Genomic DNA, 18782 nt, shown 5'->3' with positions numbered 1-18782 from the left:
GAGCAGCGAGGCAGCAGGTGAAAAGGACCATATGTTTACGGGAAATGGTTGGAAGTTTGTGTAGCTGAGAAGGTGGTATGAAGGGCGATGTACTGTGATGAGAGCTGCTGGTACACATATGTGTTTGCATCGCTTCAGGGTTTTTATAGGAGCTGTTTCAGTGATATACTCTGATATAGCGATGACCGTAGTGTTGAGAAAAGAAGCTGTGACTGTGGAGGAGTAACACAACTTTTTATCGTGTTTCTGGGGTTTAAATACTATATACTGCTGAATCTTTTCTACTTTCTCCCAGTTGAGTCTTTCATAGCTCTGTGTTTTAAATGGACTTTGGTTCACACTCAGTATATAGAGATCTGTCTAAGGATAGAGGGTGTTGAACTGAGGATATATAAATAGTATGACGTGAGCCGAGCTGTGAAAGCTCTATATAGGTTCTGCTTTATATAAAAAGATCAATAGACAGGACAGATATATCACAACACACACATTGATGTGTCTTATTTCTCTTTTCAGTGTTAAAAGCTGTGCAGAAAACTCAGGTCTGACTAATATGGATTTTTTGAGGCAGATTTCAGTATTTGGCAGAAAAAAATTCCAATAACTGATTAATCCTCCAGTTAATTTACAAAATCTATAATGAATAAAATAACTTAATTTTTTGGTCCCATAACAACAACAAAGACATGAATTGCAGGCAGAACATTTTACTGTTTTACATTACTTTGTCCTTTAGTATTTGTTTAACTTTACAACAGAGAGGAATTTTCAATTATAAAAACATGCAACAAAGCATCAAACCTCTGGGAAATTATATAACCTTAAAAAGAGTCAATCTGTAAATGAGTTATGAAATACATCTTGTATTGTACGTCTTGTTGGAAACAGGTCATTGTGAGAGGAAAGCAACAAAAACACGAGGGAACATTCTTTTCACAAGCCTCCTTTATTTTTCTACTCTACAACTTTCAAGAACAAAATGTGCAAAACTGCAGTAAATTTCTGCAGAATAAAATGAATAACCTCATTTAAAATGGAAATGTATAGATGAATTATGAACTCTATCTTGTCAGTTGTCATCTGCCTTTCAGTCCTAATAACGTCACAGCGTCGTTATAAACCTACCTGTCGGCTCAGCCCACTCCTGTAATGTTACCTGGCTGTAGCTTCCTCCTGTACGTTACTGAGAAGACAGTGGTGAGGACTAAATGCAGTCAGAGCTCCATGGATTGGACAGACGGCACCAGGACATTATTCAACAGCATTTACTGCTTTATGAGAAATTAAGAACATATCGGCATATAATTGGCATTTTTTATCTATACCTGGGAGTCACCGATCGAAATTTGGCTGTGTGGAAACACAATGACAATAAAGATTCTTGATTTTTGAAAACTCCGGCCGATGATGATCATTTTGAAAAGGGTGATAAATCGACTGATTTAAGCGGCCAGCCGATAAATCAGTCCGGCCCTAGTAGTTAGTTACTTAAACACTGATGTCCATATGTTGATAAGCTAACATAACACAGGCTATTTAAATGATCAAGGATGAAAAGCTCCAGAAAAAACTGACATGTAGAGGAAATTATATGGTTGTGGAATACGTTTAGATGTTAATTAAAATTATATTGAGTCTTAGAGTCCTAAAACTCTGGCCGATGACGATTATTTTGAAAAGGGCTATAATCGTGCCCTACAGAAAGGTACAGTTGTCATTTTAGGCCTCACATTTTCAGATTGAATCTCTACCTCTAGGCCTCTTAGACCTTCAGAACAACTGCCCTTAACTCTTCCATGATCAAGGCTAAGAGAGGTTGTGTCCAAAGCTTTGTTGTAGCCTTCTGTTCAATCAAATGTTCCTTTTAAAGAAAAATCTCATGCTTCAGTGACATTTGGTTACTCTTGATTATTTTATTTTTGTGTTTTTTTACATTTAGAATTAGGTTTTGCAAGTTATCGTGTTTGTCTTGAAAAGACAAAATACAGTTTTAAAGTGGGTCAATAATCAGTTTAGATGAAAAATGTTCTTATTGTGTTGTTTTGTGATTTCAGTTGAAGAGGTTCTAACTATGAGCCTGGTGCTCTCAATATATTCGTTTAGTCTGGAGCCTTTATTGTCAATGGAAAAACAAGTTCACATGTTGGAGGAAACACATGATCCACTGAGTTGTTAAACCAGAGAGCAGATAAAGAGGCATAAAGTTCGGCAGGATGTTAACACTCAGAGACTGTCCTGATACAAACTCAACTCAAACTCCTGACTGCTTTCAGAAAATTAAAATCATATCGCTGGGGTTTTTTTTTAACTTCTTGTGGTTTTAAAGCATTCGTATTAACTGTTTTGTGGAGAAACCTCAGTTTGTTGTTGAGGAGGCTGCTATACAAGTCTTCACTATGCATTCTGTCCTCAAATTTTCCATTCTTTCTTTGTTGTCATTTAAATTTTTCACTTTTAACTCCTGCTATTTACATTTTTGGAGTGACTCTCTTTACATTTAGTACAAATGAGCTTTCATGTAATTCAGATTTGGTCCAAATTATTCCCCATGTCCATTTAGACTCAGTCAAAACTGGAGATTTGGAGGAAGGTAACATATCTTTTGCCCACAGATATGAAAACATGAGAGTCTGTAGATATTAGATTTCATTTTTTGCCCTAAGCTACTAGTTTTTCATCTCTGACCTCCTTTTTAAAAGCTGTCTGTCCTCCTCTCTTCATCCCAGGTGCTGGAGATCAGGGCTTGTTCACATCTCTGTATACATCTTTGGCTCAGCAACTTCCCAGGGAGCCGATGGAGTGGAGGAGGTAAGTCCTGAATGCAGGAATGTAGAATAATGTAGAAACTTCAGCTCACCCAGAGATATTACAGGAGGTCCTCGGTTTACAGCGTCCTCGACCTAAGGCATTTCGTCGTTACATCAGAACTGGTTACATGGAACTAGCTGATGAGTGGAGCGGATGAATAAGTCGTCACGCAGCGCTATAAGACGGCTTTGTTCCATTCTCTGGTTGTACGCCACCTTGGATTGTGCAACATTCACTAACTTTTTGCCCTTCATTATGGCTCCAAGCCTAAGTCAGACAATTCTGAAGAAAAGGAAAGCCGTCTCCATGGAAGTGAAATTAGATAGAATAAAACACTGGGAACAGGAAGAAACACCGACCAACATGGGTCAAGTTGTAAAAACAGGTCAACATATTGTAGTGACCCTCTGTGATGAATGAGTGAGACTTTATCTGGTTCTCTGCTGGTTTATTGAACCTTCACACAGGCTACTGTGGACCGTATCCAACGCCAGAATAACTAGAAAAACCCCATAACTTAGCTCCAGAATTAGCTGCCATTCCCAGCTCTCTCTACTGCTGACTCTCAGCCAATCAGAGGTGAGCTAACTAAACATGGCACGTTCACTGACATTAGGTAAATCTGGAACTGAACAATAAACATTGAAACCTCAACACCAACAATAGTATCAGTCCATTACAATATTCTGTTATCTTCCTGTAAAATGATTCATACATGCATGAAAGTCGTTAGTATTCATGACTTTTCTGAAGAGCTGATCGATATCGTGATGCACAGAACGGCTTTGTTTACGAAAATCGACTTATGGCGATCCGTAGGAACAAAACTCCAACGTAAATCGATAACCCCCTATACTAAAAACATCATAACTGATTTCCAACATAGTAGTAGTCTTCTGTAAAGATAAACATCCCTGTACAGGTTACACAAATCAGTGCTTCTTCCTCATTCTGCCTTCCGTTAGATCATCCAAAACAAACATGCTTGAAAAAGAGAACAAGCAGGAGCAGAGAGTTCAGGAAGTCCATTAATTATGACCTTAGCAGAAACCAGTTGTTTTGGGTTTTATCTGCAGCATCTAAAGTATGAAAACATCAAAACAAAGACGGTGTGAGTCGGTTTAAAGACCATCTTCTAGCCCTCATCACATCCTCATAGATGTGTTCAATTGACGGCATGGGAAAGCTGCTATTATTGGATGACTTATTGATTGTTTATTTGAGTTCAAAGCTGCATTACACTCCAAAACTGCGATAACACTCTGCTCTGGATGATGTATGGATGTTTCATTTGACAGCTGAGCAGAAATACTGCAGGAGATGTTGCCCCACCTTGAGTTTTATGAGCTTTCATGGCAAGTAGAGTCCTTGTTGGGCTTTTTTATGAAGTGGTCTGTATTGATATGCTATTTAAGGTTTTTATTTAGGAGTGCCAGAACAAAAGACTGGAGAGAGAAGACTAGCTGAGTTTTGAGATGTGACTATCGACCGTGAACAGGATCGGTTTGTTCGTGTTTGTCAGATCGTCTGCTGCATTAGAGTTTTGGAGAGTGAGATTAACCGCTGGGAGTGAACACAGCCTCAGGGTAGGAATGGATATGTAAAGGCAAATCTAGCTATTTTTGATAAAGGACAGTTTGGCCCAAAACTTTGACAGTAAACCAAATATTCATTTAAATCCGTCTCCTCTAATTGCTTCCAGTTCAGTGACAGACTCAAGGTTTAGCTTCATGCTTGTTCCAGAGTTGATGAAGCTGAATGATTCGGGGTTAATCAGTAGATAGACTGAATTGATATTTGTTTCAAGGCAAACCAGCTACATTCCTGTAAACCTCTGCTTTCTCCTCCGTGCAGGACTTACGGCCGAGCACCAAAAATGATCCACCTTGAAGCTAATTTTGTCCAGTTTAAAGAGGAGCTGCTCCCCAAGGAGGGCAACAAGGCTCTGCTCACCTTCCCCTTCCTGCACATCTACTGGACGGACTGCTGTGTGAGTAGCCTGAAAACACATACGCACAAACACACAAACACACACACACACACACACACACACACACACACACACACTGTTAGTCTGTTCTATCCGCTGGTTATTCCCAGAGCCTTTCTTTTGGGGTCCTCAGGTTGGTGAAATGAATTAAATGCTCTTTCTCCTGTAATTTTCCTTCAACAAAATTGTGGATTTTTGCCACAGTTTTGCATGGAGCAGCGTGATTAGTGTCTGTACCAGGGGTCACTAACTGGATCCGGACCCAGGCGGCGTCTTATACGGACCTGTAATCAGTAAATTGTAACTCGATTTTAAATTTGACAAATCGCTTCTATGTTACCAGTGCAGCTTTTCCAGCGTTTACGGCATTGGTCATCAGATCAGGAACACACAGACCAATTACGTACGAGTTCAGCCATCCCACCTGACACTACTCAGCCAATGACAGCTCTGCATTGTAGCCGCCAAATATTGTTATGTACAATTCTTGTGTTTGTGTGGCCTGAAACCATAAATCTAAAGACAAACCAATGAGATTACATTTTGTGTGTTTAACATGGACATGAGTGATGACAGAAAGCAGTGGCAGGTCCTAAATATGGATGTTATCCAACTAAATGTGTAAAGTTGAATAAATATTCTTGAATACAGCATGTTAAAGTATTTTTCATCCGTGTGTTTGAGGATTGGCAGGGCTGCTTGTTTACACTCTCTATCATTCCTGGTAGTTATCTTATCTGGATAGAAATGGGTCACAGACAGCTCTGTATGCCAGATATGCGCATAGTTCATAACTCACTGGGTTAATATGATCAGCTGAACTCCATGCCTCCGATGATTGACAGGCACACACCAGTGTTTTAGAACAGCGTTGTCCATACGATGCTTTGAATGGACTGTTTTCAAATGTAAATAGGTTGAAGAGCGTTTTAAATACTCAGATTTTAAGGGAAAGTTCATCTTCTTGTGGATAAAATGAAAACAGACGATGCCTTAAGATCTGTGTGTTAGATTGATTATGTTCATTTTGTTGTTTTCTTGTGTTCGATTAGCAGTTCTTTTTATCTGAAAAAGTTAGTAAGGTGTTTTTAAAAAAAAAAAAACACTCACCCTGACTAACTTTGTCGGATAAAAATGAACTGCTAATCGGATCTCTGTGTTATTGTACACATTGCTTTACTCGATCCACAGTCAGCGGGCTAAACTGAACCTGACATCTACTTTGTAAAGGCTGAACAGAGAAAGCAGGCAGGAGACAAACAAGAAGGGACTCAGGAACCTGCTGCTGCTGACTGAGCAGCTGCTGGGTTTAAGGAAGTGCTGTCATCAGCTCATGACTCATGACATTTCCTCAGGACTCTGCCTGTAGTGTGGGAATACTGGGCCTGTGTCGCAGTGTGGACACATCAACACCTGTATTCTAATTCAGTACAGTACACCTGTAGTAAAGGCTCCCTTTGTGAGTCAGGCTATTGATTTAACCCCTAAAAACTCATCCCTGTGGATCAGCGTTGCATACTTAGGAGTTTGTAGAATGGCTTAGATGTAACTTGACACTGTTGCTTATTTTAGAAGGTGTCCACCTCTCTATTTTCACCCCGTCCCATTCATGCAGCTCAAGCACACCGGATCACCTCCACTAAAACAGTGTGAAGGTGTTACTACTACTCCACATTATACAGTGCCAAGTTGTAATATTCAAGTCATTCAGCCATGCATATTCAACCCACAAACTGATTCCGAAGGGGAATAATTAGTGATGTTTGATAACATTGGCCTGCCAATATTAACGGCCCGATATTGACATAAAAATCTAATACTGGTCAATATCGCTATCGCTTTTTTTTGCCTATCATGAAAACCAATAAAATAATAACTGGATTTCACCAGCATTTACTGACTCATAGAGGGAGGGAGAGTGTGAACTGTTGTTTGAGGCAATTAAAGAAAAAAAAAATAGCATAAATGTCATTTTTTTCTACAACTTAAGTTGAATCAATTTATTTTACACAGACAATGTTTACATCTGAAAGCCTTGTTGCATCTGAAAGTGCATCCAGTGGGGCATCACAATAAAACTAGGCATGATGTGTTAATTCCTCCACAGGAGATATGTGATGTTACCTAAAATTAGTTAAATAGCCCACATATATCGGTACTGGTTGAGGTCCGAATCAGACATTGAGAGCAATAAGGATCCAGAATTCTCCACCCTGCAGGCTGACAGCATTCATTCTTTAGATTTGTAATCTGTGAAACCGAAGAAATCTTAAATGTGAAGGTGGAAAGACTAATGGTTCTGACTTTTATTTTACTTACTGTGTGTCTTTTAGCATCTAAAAACACCACATGGACGTACTACCATGCACTGTATGCTACATATGTGGTCCTGATAACTCACCTGATGACATTTATTGTTTATATCTATCTTTCTATCTATTGTGCTGTTTTATGGTCTGGATTTCATTGTCGACTGCTGTTGCAAATCAAATTACCTAAATTGGGACAATAAAGACTTTCTAATCTAATCTAATCTAATCTGCCAACAACTTTATGTGCACCTGAGGTAATCTTTAATGTTTTAAATCAGTATAACACAGTGTGATACAGACTGGTTGCTGAGTCAGTAATTGATTGAATTGTTTTGGTGGAAATGTGGTGAAAATCTACTTCTAGTGACAGCAGGTCAGGGTGTAATCTGGTGGCACAAAGACACGAGGAAACATACTAGTAGATTAGTGGTTTATTATAATGTTATTCTTCCAAAAGAATAGCATGTTATGAATAATGACAAACAGGTAGAGACAAGATGGAAACAGGGCGTCTTTTATAGAAGTAATCTGACATGATTAATATGGGATCACTCTGTTTTTTATTTTTTTTAAATGACTCGCACCAGCCCAAATAAACTGCACTAACAGAGCAAACAGGTCAGGTTAGGAAATACAGTTTAACTATGACATTTTGTGAAATAATGTACATTAACAAACTGTACTTAAGGTTATTGTTAACCCTGTAAAACCCACTGTTGCAAACATACATCAGCTTATTTTTTTTATTATTATTATTTTATACATATATTATCTTTGCTCATTTCTTTTGCTCATTTTTTCTATAACATGTAGAAAAAATATAGAAATATAGGGGAAAAATGACCTAAAAAATGCAATTTTTTATTATTGGTATAATTTATTTCCATATTTGGGTTTTATATATGCCTATTTTTTCAGGGTTTTTTTTGCTCATTTTATTATCTAGATTTGTTTTATGTATGTATGTATGTATGTGTATATATATATATATACACACACACACACACACACACACACATATGTATATATACATATATGTGTATATATATATATATATATATATATATATATATACACACATCATCATTAGTATTAGTATTTTTAGTTTAATTTATTTATTTTTTACTCTTTTTTCTGTTTGGGTTTTAGAGGTTTAGTGTAATTCAAGGGCGTTCCCTTTGAATTTCAGAGTTTTTTAATATCATTTTATAGAAGTTCACACTTTAAATACTGTATTGCTTTTCCTTACAAACTGTTAACAGGCCTGGACTCTCACTAATCTGCTCCACTCTGGCTGAACATTGAACATGTGCCCTAGACGTTCATATAAACTCTGATAAACTGAACTGCTGCTTAACTGAATTGTTTCATTTGTGCACAGATGTAAACACATTGGAGTGAACTATATTAAACTTTATTAATCTGGGGTGCCGATGAAATCACAGTGTGGGCATTAACCTCCTTAAACAGAGTTCCTTTTTGGCACTTTGGTCCATATTTGTACAACAGTTCTGTCACTGAAATAGGAAATGCTCTTTTAAGATGCATTTTACATTGAATTTTTTTGCCCAAAGTTACTTTTTAAATGTTGAATGCAGTCTTTTTAATTTTTCCCCTTATAGTTATTGGTCAAACCTGTAGGTTGTGTTAGATCTGCAGCTTCCAATCCTTTCTCACAAACACTTCGACTACACACATGTTGTGCACATGTCTGGGGTGTCAGACAAAGTTCAAAACACCACCGTGCAGGTACTAATCACACTAACTTCTATCTGTGCTTTTTTTAAAATGAAAATATTGTACATTACAGGCAGTTGTGTTATTGCTAAAATATAACTCATGTGTTCAGTTTTTCCACCAATCAGGCTGCAGCTAAACAAGGAAATAAGCAGTGGAGCTGGTGGAGTGTTCTGGTCACAGGACAGTCAGGCAGAACTCATCAGCCACTAGAATTAAAAACCTTTATTGGGTTTCCATGTATACAAACTAACAAACACATTTTAGTGGTGCAAAAATCTGTGCAAACACTCTAAAGCTTCAAAGAAACCACAAAAAGGTGAAATGACTTTAAATTCTGGCACCTTGTGATTGCACGTGCAGCGTCATTCAACTGATCACGAAGATTTACAACCTGGGAGTGATCCTACAGACTGTAAATGTGAGCTAACATTGTGTAGCAGCAGAGCTTCAGTTTCCCTCCCTGCCAGTGGACTCTTACATAACGACTGACTCATCATATTATATCCAGACTCATTTCCAGCCAATTTAAAACAAACACCTCCCTCCAGCAGCAGTCATTTACAGCCGCTCACTGGTAAACCCCAGTCTGAACATTCAGTATCCTGCAGATTATCATAACATATAAACCTGCTTTCCTGTTTTCTTTTTGTAGTTTCCATCTCCCACCTTTTCTTAGGTCATTTACTGACATTATAATGATAAATAGATTTAATTTCTGTGACCCTTTTTGTCTGAAAAACATCTGTGATGAAACCTAACGGCCTCCGTTTAACGCTGATGGTACTGGAAGCTGCAGTGAGAGTTTTACATGCAGTATTCCTTCGTATTGTTTGTAAGTGCAGAGAAAGTGTGTGCAAACTATGTAATATTATCTTTTAATGTCCATCCCTGTTTGGTAATATGTTAATATGGGGGGATATTGTAGAAACAGTTAATTTGACATCAAAAGCATTTCTATTAGCAGGAAATTTCTGGCTCTGACATTTAAGAGAATGAAATTATTTGCTCTCTCATTTATATGAAGCAGAGTTGCAAGGATTAATCTGTTAGTTGTCAACTATAAATATAAAGAAATGGTAACTGATTAAACTGTTTGTTTTTTTTGTTTTTTTAAAGAAAATAAGTTAAAATCCTCTGATTTCAGCCTCTTGAATGTGAGTATTTTCTGTTTTTCTTCCTCCTCTGTGACAGTAGACTGAATGTCTTTTGGTTGTGGACAAAATAAGACGTGAGGATGTTATCTTGGACTTTTGGAAACACTGACGTTTTTCCCTCTAATGAATGATTATTGCAGATTTATAATGGATTAGACCACAGCTGTTCATTATTGCATGAATTTCATTGGGAAAGATATTAAAAACCTAAAAATGTGTGAAGAAATTTGATTTTTACACTCTCAAAGCAAAGTGAGGATGTGTTAAAAATCGCTGTCTTGTATGACCAGTCTTTGCCTTCATAAAGAGGGTCAACCTGACTGGTTATCAGACATTCTTTAATTTTCTGATTATTGTATCGTCACTAATTTTCATACCGATAGGATATCTATTAGTACTTATCTAAAGAGTAAACACACACTCATGCCAATCCTCAAACACAAATGGATGAAACTTTATGAATATTCTGATTCCCAATCAAATAAAAATGCAGAAATATGTTACTTGGACTGTGATATATCTGCCTTTCTGTTTTTTTTGGTTCCACATAACAAATAATAGCCCAGCAACACTGATAAATGCTAAAAAGCAATCTCTTTTAATCAAACATGCACAGAATAAAGATATTTCAGTGAAGGTTTGTGTTGAAGTTTGTGTTATTCTTCAACTTGACACTAAAATTTTCATTTTTGCTGTAAATTTGTATTGGTTAAAATATTAGTCGTCAGTCTCCATGATCACTAATAATCAGCATTACTGTCTCCCATAAAAGAACAACAACATAGCAGTCGGCCCATATTTATTCACATGTTGACAGTTTTTAAGGTTCTAGGCAGGTGGGTTGTTCAAGCATCTTGAAGAAATCACCACAGTTGTTCTGTGGTTTCAGTTTGTCTTCATGTAATCCAGGAGTAACTCCAGGATACTGAGATCAGGACTCTGTGGAGTCTGAACCATCTGTTGCAGGACTCCCTGTTCTTCCTCTGGCTGAAAATAGTTCTTTATGGCCTCTGTCTGGTTGCTTTGGGGTTATTTTAATGCTGCAGGGTGAATATAGGTCACCTCAGATGCCTCCCTGGTGGTTCTACATGATGCAAGAATCTAAACGCCTAAAGTTCTTTATGTATGGTACATATATTTCCATTAATGTATGAATAATAAAACCATTGCTCTGTATTGTAGGATACGGAGGTGTATAAGAGCACGGTGAAGGAGGACATGATGCGCTGGCAGAACAGCCTGAGGACCCACGGCTCAGCAGACTGGGTCATCATCGTCGTGGAGACCAACGATACCAAGAAGAAGAACAAGACGAACATCCTGCCTCGGTCGTCCATCGTGGACAAGATCCGCAGCGACTTCTGCAACAAGCAGAACGACAGGTTAGGAGACGCTTTCCTCTCCAACAGGCTGGATGAAACTGAAGGGAAAGGGGAACTTCCTTCACAATGCATTGTTAGGCCCTAGTTCCTTGTTTCTGCTCCAGTAACAGTCAAACCTGATTGTTCTGCTACTGATGTGAACTGTGATCATATCAGTGATTGGCTTATTCACAAGTTAGTTAACAGAGTTTTTCTTTAAGCCAGATATTCTCTGGTTTCAGCCTCAAGTGTGAAATGTATGAATATTTGTTCATCGTGCTCCCGACCTTTAAACACAACTGCAGTTTTTTCATTTTCTCTCACAACAGTCAAAGTAATAAATCCTTGCAAAATATATTAAATGATGTGGATTCAACCTTCTCTGAGTAAATAACGGTTGTCGCCCTTTGATGCAGATGCGTGGTTCTGTCAGATCCTCTGAAGGACTCGTCTCGATCTCAGGAATCCTGGAATTCCTTACTCCTAAAGCTGCGGACTCTCCTCCTCATGTCCTTCACCAAGAATCTGGGCCGCTTCGAAGACGACATGCGGACGCTCCGAGAGAAACGAACCCAGCCTGGATGGAGCTTCTGTGAATACTTCATGGTCCAGGTAAGGAAGGAGACACAGACAGGTTGATGCTGATTCTGTGATGAGCAACAAAAGAGAAGGAGAGGTAGTTTGTCATGTCAAACTGACAGGACTGAAAGGGCATAAACACGTGTCCCTACTCTTACTATGTATTTTGTTTTGTCTGTTTCTAAAGATGATTAGATACAGACTGCTCTGTGGAAATCTTTGTGGTTGTAATTTTAGTGCTTCAGTGTTTATTTGTGTGTGTGATTGTGCAGGAGGAGCTGGCCTTTGTTTTTGAGATGCTGCAGCAGTTTGAGGATGCCTTGGTCCAGTATGATGAACTAGATGCTCTTTTTACCCAGTATGTCCTTAACTTTGGAGCTGGAGGTACGTAACCGCTATCCTGTACCGCGATTGGTTTCAATATGCATGTGGGTCAATCTATAACTGAGGGACTTTTGAAGTCCATGAGGTATATCTTGCAGGTTTTTTTTAATTAGAAGCAAAAAAAAAACTTTTTTATGTTCATTATGATCCTGTCTTTACAAATTCCATAATAATTTATTAAGGAAACAATCACTTATTAATAAAAAATGACTGGATATCACTAAAATGTCAACTATGTTACAAAAAGTCCTGCAATTATGTATTGACCCATCCAGGGTGACTTCAAAATGATCCATAAATACTGAAAATTAGTCCAAAATGACTCAAAATTTGTCTGTCAGTCTATAATTGAGGGACTTTTGAAGTCCATGGGATATATCTTGCATACATTTTTATTAAAAGTAAAAAACTAATTTTTATGTTCATTTTGATCATGACTTTACAAATTCCATAATTATTTATTATGGAAACAATCACTTATTAATCAAAAATGACTGGATATCGCTAAAATGTCCAGTATATTACAAAAAGTCCCACAATTATAAACTGACCCGTGTATTTTTTTGTCAGATCGTTCTAGTTTGGGTTCTGGTCTGACTCGTCTGCTTCTCTCCACAGACACGGCGAACTGGCTCGGCTCGTTCTGCGCTCCGGTGCGAAGCTGGAGCGGTTTGCTGCTTCGGCGGCCCATCGACATGGAGAAGCGGGATGGGATCCAGCGTGGAGAGGCCAGCCTGCTGGACCTGAGGAGCTACCTGTTCTCTCGCCAGTGCACTTTACTCATCTTCCTGCAGAGACCCTGGGAGGTCACCCAGAGAGCTCTGGAGCTGCTCCACAACTGTGTCCAGGAGCTACGACTGCTGGAGGTAAACCAACTTCACACGACATGTCGGAACAGGTAGAAGTGCAAAATACAGTAGGCCCTCTGAAATGTCGGCAAAGTAGTATTATTTATATATATGTTAAGGCTTTATAAACCCTCTCTACACACCGCAGAGCAGCACTATGCAGCGATCAGACGTCTATGTGAAATGGTGCTGAATGCTGTTAAACACAGGAGACAGAGGAGATGATGCTACGGTCTCTGAGCCAATCAGAGCCCAGTGCTGTGTGCCACGCATTTTAATTAGATTGAATATTTTCTTAAGATGTGTTAATGATTAATTTTTGTATATTTTTTTTATATTGTTTTTGATTTTTAGGCTAGAAAATACTTATTTTACCATTAAAATAATTAAAATAATGTAGCGATGGCAGAGCTGGTCTATGACTGAACTGTTGTGCTGCAATGCACCATGGGAGTTTTGGGTGTTGGGGGTTTAAATGTCATTATTGTGGGTTATGTTAGTGTTGCAGTGTTGTTAGTGTTTGTGTTTTATTGTGTTTTTGTGGCTTAGTCAGCCTTGCTAGTTTGGTTAAGTGTCCTGTTGTCAGGACCGTGAGTGTGAAGTGTGTTTGATCATTTCCTGACACAATTTCCACAGTATCCTCTCTGTGTGTCAAAATAAAAGCATCTGCCAGTTGTAGAGTGCATAAAAGGCAGATATCCTTTCTCTAGTTGTTCTTCATCGCAGCTTGCCACAAAAATAAATATATAAACATGCCGCAAAATCCCACAAAATAGCGAAAAATACGTGAAGTGGATAATGTTTGGACTAAAATATGGAAATGAGCAACAGAAACTACACAAGTTCACTCTTTCAAAAACACAAAGATAGTGTTCATCTGAAGAATCTTTAGACTTGACTAGATTTGAAGTAAAGTGTGACACTTATTACTCTTCAGTCCATTCTTAAACTGATCTATGCTGCTGTGCTGAGGTGTTTGTGTTGTTTTTGTCGTTGAGGTGTCGGTGCTCGATGGAGCTCTGGACTGTTGGGTGTTTCTCAGCTGTCTGGAGGTTCTGCACAGGATCGAGGGCTGCTGTGATCAGGCCCAGTTAGCGGCCAACTGCTCCCATACTGTCGGTCTCTGGGCTTACGCTACAGACAAGGTAAAGCAAAAAAAGCCTTTCAGTTTTTGGTGGTTTGACTTTGTTGACTTGTGTGACTACAAAGATGTGTCGGTGATGTCTGAAACGTTGAGCTTTACCTAAGAAAAACTGTCATTGTTCAGGGTTTCATGGGTTTCCCCCCTTCATCTCTCTCCACCAGCTGTTCACCACTATTAATAACATATAATCCATGTGTATTTTTATGCTGTGTAATGGTATCTTTTAATGTCTATTGCTGTTTGGGAATATGTTCATATAGAAAATTCTAGAAAACCATTGATTTTACTTCTGTTCGTGCACATTTCTGGCTCTGACATTTAAAAGAATTCAATTATTTCCTCTCTCTTTCATATAAAGCAGAGCTGCAAGGATTAATTTGTTAGTTGTCAACTATAAATATAAAAAAATACCAACTGATTAATCTGTTTCAGTCAATTGTTTAAGAAAATAAGTTGAAATCCTCTGATTTCAGCCTCTTGAATATAAGTATTTTCTGGTCCTCTGCGACAGTAAACTGACTATCTTTTGGTTGTGGACAAAATAAGACATGTGAGGGTGTTATCTTGGACTTTTGGAAACACTGATTTATGTTTTTCACTTTTTCTGTCATTTCAAAGACTAAAAATTCAATTAATTGAAAAAACACTCTACAGATTATTTGACAGTGAAAGGAGTCATTAGTTGCAGCCCTAATGAATAAAATAATATAAAACTCTTTGTTCTTTTCTCCATCTTGTGCCTTGTGTAGCTGAAGTGTCTGGGGGAACTCTGTGGCCTGGTGTCAGAGAAGGGACCCACGTCTGAAGACCTGAACAGGACTGTGGATCTGCTGGCCGGACTGGGAGACGAGAGGCCAGAGACTGGTGAGACTCTGCTGTTAATGAAACTAGTGTTTCTAACTAACTTAGAGTGGTCATTGGACATAATAAATATAGTCAAAACATAAAAGTCTAGGACGGCTGAGAAAGGTTAAAAAATTGCTAAAAATTGATCCAAAATTACTTTAAAATGTCTTCAAACTATTAAGATTTTGTTTAAAAAGTAGGAATTATCCACAGTTACAGTTTTATAAACATTCGTGGTCCTTAGCGTTGGATTTGTAGTAGGATCACAATCATGTGATCATCAGCAGGCATCTGACGTAGTGTTCACTTGTTGTCATGGTTACAGTGAAGCTGTGCCGCTATCTGGCAATGATACAGAAATCTGTAACAATTCAGTGGATTTAGACGATAAGCCGCATCACTGCCAAAATCTAATCACTTCAATCTAAAGCTTGAATAATTTTACAGCTATACATGTTGTCCGTAGGGCTGCACAGTGGCGTAGTGGTTAGCACTTTCGCCTTGCAGCAAGAAGGTCCCTGGTTCGCGTCCCGGCTTTCCCGGGATCTTTCTGCATGGAGTTTGCATGTTCTCCCTGTGCATGCGTGGGTTCTCTCCGGGTACTCCGGCTTCCTCCCACAGTCCAAAAATATGCTGAGGTTAATTGATTATTCTAAATTGCCCGTAGGTGTGAATGTGAGAGTGCTTGTTTGTCTTTGTATGTGGTCCTGCGACAGACTGGCGACCTGTCTAGGGTGTCCCCTGCCTTCACCTGAGTCAGCTGGGATAGACTCCAGCCCCCCCATGACCCTAGTGAGGATTAAGCGGTGTATAGATAATGGATGGATGGATGGATGTTGTCCGTACTTTAACAACATATTTCTCCGAGCTTGTAAACCGTCTTTGAGAGGTTTTAAACTCCCAACGCTTATTTTCTCACTCAACTGCAGTTAAAATGTGGTTTTTGCAGAAATCATAACAAAGATTCATGGTTTTCATTTAAGTCTTCCTTTTCCTAAATTGCTCTTTATTTCGTTCTTGTTTTTATCAGACTATCAGGCAACAGCAGCAGCGTTTTGAGTGTCATTTCTGACCTTCCCTGAAACTTTTATTCAAATCCATTAGACTTATACAGACTTTATTAATCCCCAGAGGGAAATTCTGTTAGTCTGTTTTTGGGTAATGTTGCTGACAGACAAACAGATGGATAAACGTACGCTGATCGTCACATAACTCCACCGTTCCTTGGCGGAGTAAAAATGAACCCCAAATGTTATTTTAAATCCGGTGAATAACTGTATGAGTTGTCTTTAAACCTGCTTGTCTTCCTCCACAGTCAACAGTTTGCAGAGCCCGTACAAGAAGCTGAAGGAAGCTTTGTCGTCTGTAGAAGCTTTTGAAAGGCACTACCTTGTAAGTCACAGCAGGGTGTTGTGTTTTAGTATTTGGCAGCATATAAAGTTATCACAAACACTCTGAACCTTTGTCCTAGTTTTTAATCAATATTTTTCTGATGTAATGTCCTTGAAACAGTTCATTTGATTATCTTTCTCCACTCTCCCAACCCACCAACCCCTTACCTCCTTCTTGCATCAGGAACTCTCTCATGCTGCTATGGAAATGTACTGCGCCATCAGCCGGCTGAGGTCTGCCCGTCTAGTGGGAAAAAGCCTGGCCGAGTTCTACATGTAAGGAAGACTGAAGCCGCCGACTCAATTAGGGTAGAGGCAGGTCTCAGATTGGGCTTAAAGGCCGAGCACATGTACCCTGCTGTTTCAGCTTTTCTGGCTGATTAGGCCTCTTGTCAGGAGCTGTCAGTCAATTACTGCTAATAAGCTCCATGCAGCTCTGAAGAGAAGTCTAATCAGGGGGAATAAATGAAAACACCAATGTGGGTGTGTAGAGACTTTAATATGTGAAGTTAAGATAAATATATTCAACATTCAGTGACATAATGAGCTGTTTCTGCACATAGGGCTGATTGACGTCACTTTAACCAGATCCAGAAACCAAAATATGTACGAGGGAGTCAGACGTCTAGCGGCAAAAAAACAGGGAAATGAGTTATCTGTCTGCTTTGATGTCAGGTCTGTCAGACCATTAGTAGTGGATGGATATCACAGGTGTAGTTTCATGTAATGTAGTCTGTAAAATAATACCTGTAACAACCCAGCTCGCTAGGAGAAACAGGAAGTAGCAAATAAACAACCAGATGATCACAGTTGTACCAAAGTAGAAAATCTTTTTATGGAGTAAAATGTTTTTGGGATAACAACATGTATTAGCACCGATGACAAAAGGAGAAGCACTGTCTGGTGGATGCAAGCCTGAAAAATTAATTGGATGGATAGATAGGTAGGTAGGTAGATAGATTCTAGGCAGGTCAGTAGATGGATGGATAGATTCTAGATAGAAAGATTCTAGATAGAAAGATGGATGGTAGATAGGTAGGTAGATAGATAGATAGAAGATGGATGGATGGATAGATAGATTCCAGATATAGATAAATTCCAGATAGATAGATAGATTCTAGGTAGGTATGTGGATGGATGGAAAGAAGGTAGATGGATGGATGGATGCTTTATTAATCCTGAGGGAAATTCAAGTGTTCAGCAGCTTACATACAACAACAAAAAGACAAGACAGGCAGGTTAGTAACCACATTAACAATAAAGGTTAGTATATACTCTGAAAAACTTGCTGTACAATACTATAAACAAAACACTTCTAGTTTTAAAATCTATAGAAATACTAATTGTATTAAAAGTCAGGAAACAATATTTTCACCTTTCAAGGCACCGTGATGTACGTGACCATAAATAAAAGGAAGACTTTTGAGATTTTAGGATTTAAACTCGCTGACATGATCCATATTACTAACAAAGCGACACAAAATTAATATCCTGAGCTGCCTAACCTGAACTTACTGACCATAAAATCTAAAAATACAGATGGGAGTGGCAGTCCTAAACATGGTGTCTAAACATTTATACTTAAACTGCAGTTAAACGAGATGGAATAATATCCTGAACAACCTCCACTGACCATCATGTAGCCAGACAGGTCAGAAGTCTGGAATAATCAAAGATTCAGGCTCAACCACAGTCTGTCTAGAAGCCAGAAACACCAAATAAAGAGCTACGGAGACGAGTTGTGAACACCAACCATGCAGAGTGACGGGTTTCCTGAGCTTTCTAGCAGGTGTTATGTTGACAGCTTGTTCAGCACAAAGCAGGATGGAGGAGGAGCAGTAAAAGTAACAGGCCATCAGGGGTTTGCTAATTTAGATACCAAACAAGAATAACCTTGTTCAACGGATCAAGGCTTTAACACACCTTTATGAAGTGAGGAAAAACAATATTTGTGGATACTGAGTGACACCAGTGCTGCTTGGCCATGGATTCAATGTGCTAAAAGGGAAATTCTTCACAAATCTTATGGGTGTCATACATGCAATACCGTTCAAAAGTTTGGGGTCACTTAGAAATGTCCTGAAGATAACATTAAATGGATGATAAATGTGGTAAATGACTATTCTAGCTGGAACGGCTGATTTTTAATGGAATATGTCCATAGAGATACAGAGGAACATTTCCAGCAACCATCACTCCTGTGTTCTAATGCTACATTGTGTTAG

The 18782-nt window shown here is 38.7% G+C and overlaps 1 protein-coding gene across 1 annotated transcript in view; it reads left to right on the top strand.

Annotated features, from left to right (window-relative positions):
- The window catches only part of trappc10 (trafficking protein particle complex subunit 10), a 38153-nt gene that overhangs the window by 4448 nt on the left and 14923 nt on the right, over positions 1–18782 (top strand). Inside the window, exons 2-11 of the mRNA XM_055015437.1 lie at positions 2727–2808; positions 4663–4798; positions 11187–11386; positions 11782–11977; positions 12217–12328; positions 12947–13194; positions 14175–14321; positions 15070–15184; positions 16482–16558; positions 16742–16833. Coding sequence (XP_054871412.1) covers positions 2727–2808; positions 4663–4798; positions 11187–11386; positions 11782–11977; positions 12217–12328; positions 12947–13194; positions 14175–14321; positions 15070–15184; positions 16482–16558; positions 16742–16833 — 1405 coding nt within the window. The remainder of the gene's footprint in view (positions 1–2726; positions 2809–4662; positions 4799–11186; positions 11387–11781; positions 11978–12216; positions 12329–12946; positions 13195–14174; positions 14322–15069; positions 15185–16481; positions 16559–16741; positions 16834–18782) is intronic.

Source organism: Amphiprion ocellaris, chromosome 11 (genome assembly GCF_022539595.1).
Source record: "Amphiprion ocellaris isolate individual 3 ecotype Okinawa chromosome 11, ASM2253959v1, whole genome shotgun sequence".
Lineage (NCBI taxonomy): Eukaryota > Metazoa > Chordata > Actinopteri > Pomacentridae > Amphiprion > Amphiprion ocellaris.
Note: the sequence above shows the minus strand (reverse complement) of the source record. Positions and strands in the feature narration are given on the sequence as shown.